At 46.7% G+C, this 1,956-nt stretch overlaps 1 protein-coding gene and 1 long non-coding RNA gene across 2 annotated transcripts in view; one reads left to right on the top strand and one right to left on the bottom strand.

The window, feature by feature from the left end:
* Window positions 1–1,212, bottom strand: part of LOC103156625 (homeobox protein CDX-1-like) — a 5,067-nt gene extending 3,855 nt beyond the window's left edge. Inside the window, exon 1 of the mRNA XM_007578756.2 lies at window positions 388–1,212. Coding sequence (XP_007578818.1) covers window positions 388–838 — 451 coding nt within the window. The 5' untranslated portion in view covers window positions 839–1,212. The remainder of the gene's footprint in view (window positions 1–387) is intronic.
* LOC107833973 (uncharacterized) overlaps window positions 1–1,956 on the top strand; it is a 22,308-nt gene that overhangs the window by 5,107 nt on the left and 15,245 nt on the right. The window contains exon 2 of the long non-coding RNA XR_001659736.1: window positions 82–88. This is a non-coding gene — a long non-coding RNA (uncharacterized LOC107833973). The remainder of the gene's footprint in view (window positions 1–81; window positions 89–1,956) is intronic.

Raw genomic sequence — 1,956 nt, 5'->3', positions numbered from 1 at the left:
AATAATAATAATACTAATAATATTAATAATAATAATAATAATAATAATAATAATAGTAATAGTAATAATAATAATTGTTAGTTAGTTAGTTAGTTAGTTAGTTAGTTAGTTAGTTATTATATTTCCTGCCAGAGTTATGCAGCTGTTGAAGCTGACTCGTATCGTCTCTGTTTTCATATCAGCCTCATATTAAAATGTCCAACAGTTCTCTGCTGGGAGCGGCGGGACTCCCGGTCCAAACTGCGCCGAATCGAACCACCAAGAACGTAACATTTTCCACGTTTAACTAAGAATAAACCGATGAACTTAAAGTTTTATAATGTTTAATTGTCTGCAGCATCGGTACCGTCTCCCGGCCCAGTTGCTAATTTTGGTTCCGGTTCTTACTTGGGTTGCTGGGCGGCGCGGAGGTTCGGATCCAGTCGTACGGGTTCCTCCTTCTGGGGGACCCGGGGGACAGCTGCCCCGCGGACGGGTTGAGGGCGGCGGGCAGCAGCGCGGCCGACTGACCGGGGAACTCCTGGAAACTCAGCGCGGGCCCGGCGCCCGCAGTTGGAGCGCCCACGGCGGCGGCGTACTGGTGCGCGGTCCAGTCCTCCCGGGCCGGCGGCGGCGGGTAAACCGGGCTCCATCCTCCGGCGCCCGGCCCGGCCTGCTGCGGCTCGGCGCTCAGGCCGTGGTGGTGGTGGTGGTGGTACCCGGGGAAGTCCGGGTACTGCGGCGGGCCTGGTACCGGGAAGTTCTGGGGGCTGAGGCTGAGCCCCGGGTGGCGGCTCACCGGGTTCTGGTGTGGGTACATGGTGGGCTCCTTGTCCAGCTGCAGGTAACTGACGTACATCTTCCCAGGTGAGGGCTCTCCCTCAGCATACTGCGGCTCCAGCCTGCCTGCTGCCGCTCACCTGTCTGCAGGTGAGCTCTGTGTCCGCGTGTTCGTGACCTGCGCGCGCCTCCACCTGCTGCCTGCCGGCCGCCCTGCGAGTCTGCGCGCGCTGCGGCTGCGCCAGGTATAAACGGTCGCGGTCACATGGTCCGTTTATGGCCCGATATCCTCCTCTTCCTCCTCCAGGCTTCACCAGGAGCCCGACATCATCATCATCATCATCATCCTCAGGGGGGGCATTTACACTTCAAAGGCCCTCGCTCCATTTCTCTATAAAGAACCAAAAATAAACTGAACTAAAAATATCTGATCATTTATGACAGTTTAGTTAAATTCATTTTCATTTCAACTAAACTAAAATCTAAAACATAAGAAAATCACATTATGTACTTTTTTTTAAATTAGACTTTTTCAAACACTCAAATTATGTGCTTGAATTTAATATTACATTAATGTTTTATTTTCTCTTAATTATTGGCTTTTATTTAAAATAAGTTTACATGAGTTTCTCCTTCATTTGATTATTACTAGTTAACGAATTTAATTACGAAATACGCCTTCAGCATAATAATAATATTAATAATAATACTACTTCTAATAATACTACTTCTAATAATAATAATAATAATAATAATAATAATAATAATAATAATAATAATAATAATAGTAATAGTAATAATAATAATTGTTAGTTAGTTAGTTAGTTAGTTAGTTAGTTAGTTAGTTATTATATTTCCTGCCAGAGTTATGCAGCTGTTGAAGCTGACTCGTATCGTCTCTGTTTTCATATCAGCCTCATATTAAAATGTCCAACAGTTCTCTGCTGGGAGCGGCGGGACTCCCGGTCCAAACTGCGCCGAATCGAACCACCAAGAACGTAACATTTTCCACGTTTAACTAAGAATAAACCGATGAACTTAAAGTTTTATAATGTTTAATTTCTGCAGCATCGGTACCGTCTGCCGGCCCAGTTGCTAATTTTGGTTCCGGTTCTTACTTGGGTTGCTGGGCGGCGCGGAGGTTCGGATCCAGTCGTACGGGTTCCTCCTTCTGGGGGACCCGGGGGACAGCTGCCC

This window comes from Poecilia formosa, unplaced genomic scaffold (genome assembly GCF_000485575.1).
Source record: "Poecilia formosa unplaced genomic scaffold, Poecilia_formosa-5.1.2 Scaffold490, whole genome shotgun sequence".
In the NCBI taxonomy this organism is placed as follows: Eukaryota; Metazoa; Chordata; class Actinopteri; order Cyprinodontiformes; family Poeciliidae; genus Poecilia; species Poecilia formosa.
Note: the sequence above shows the minus strand (reverse complement) of the source record. Positions and strands in the feature narration are given on the sequence as shown.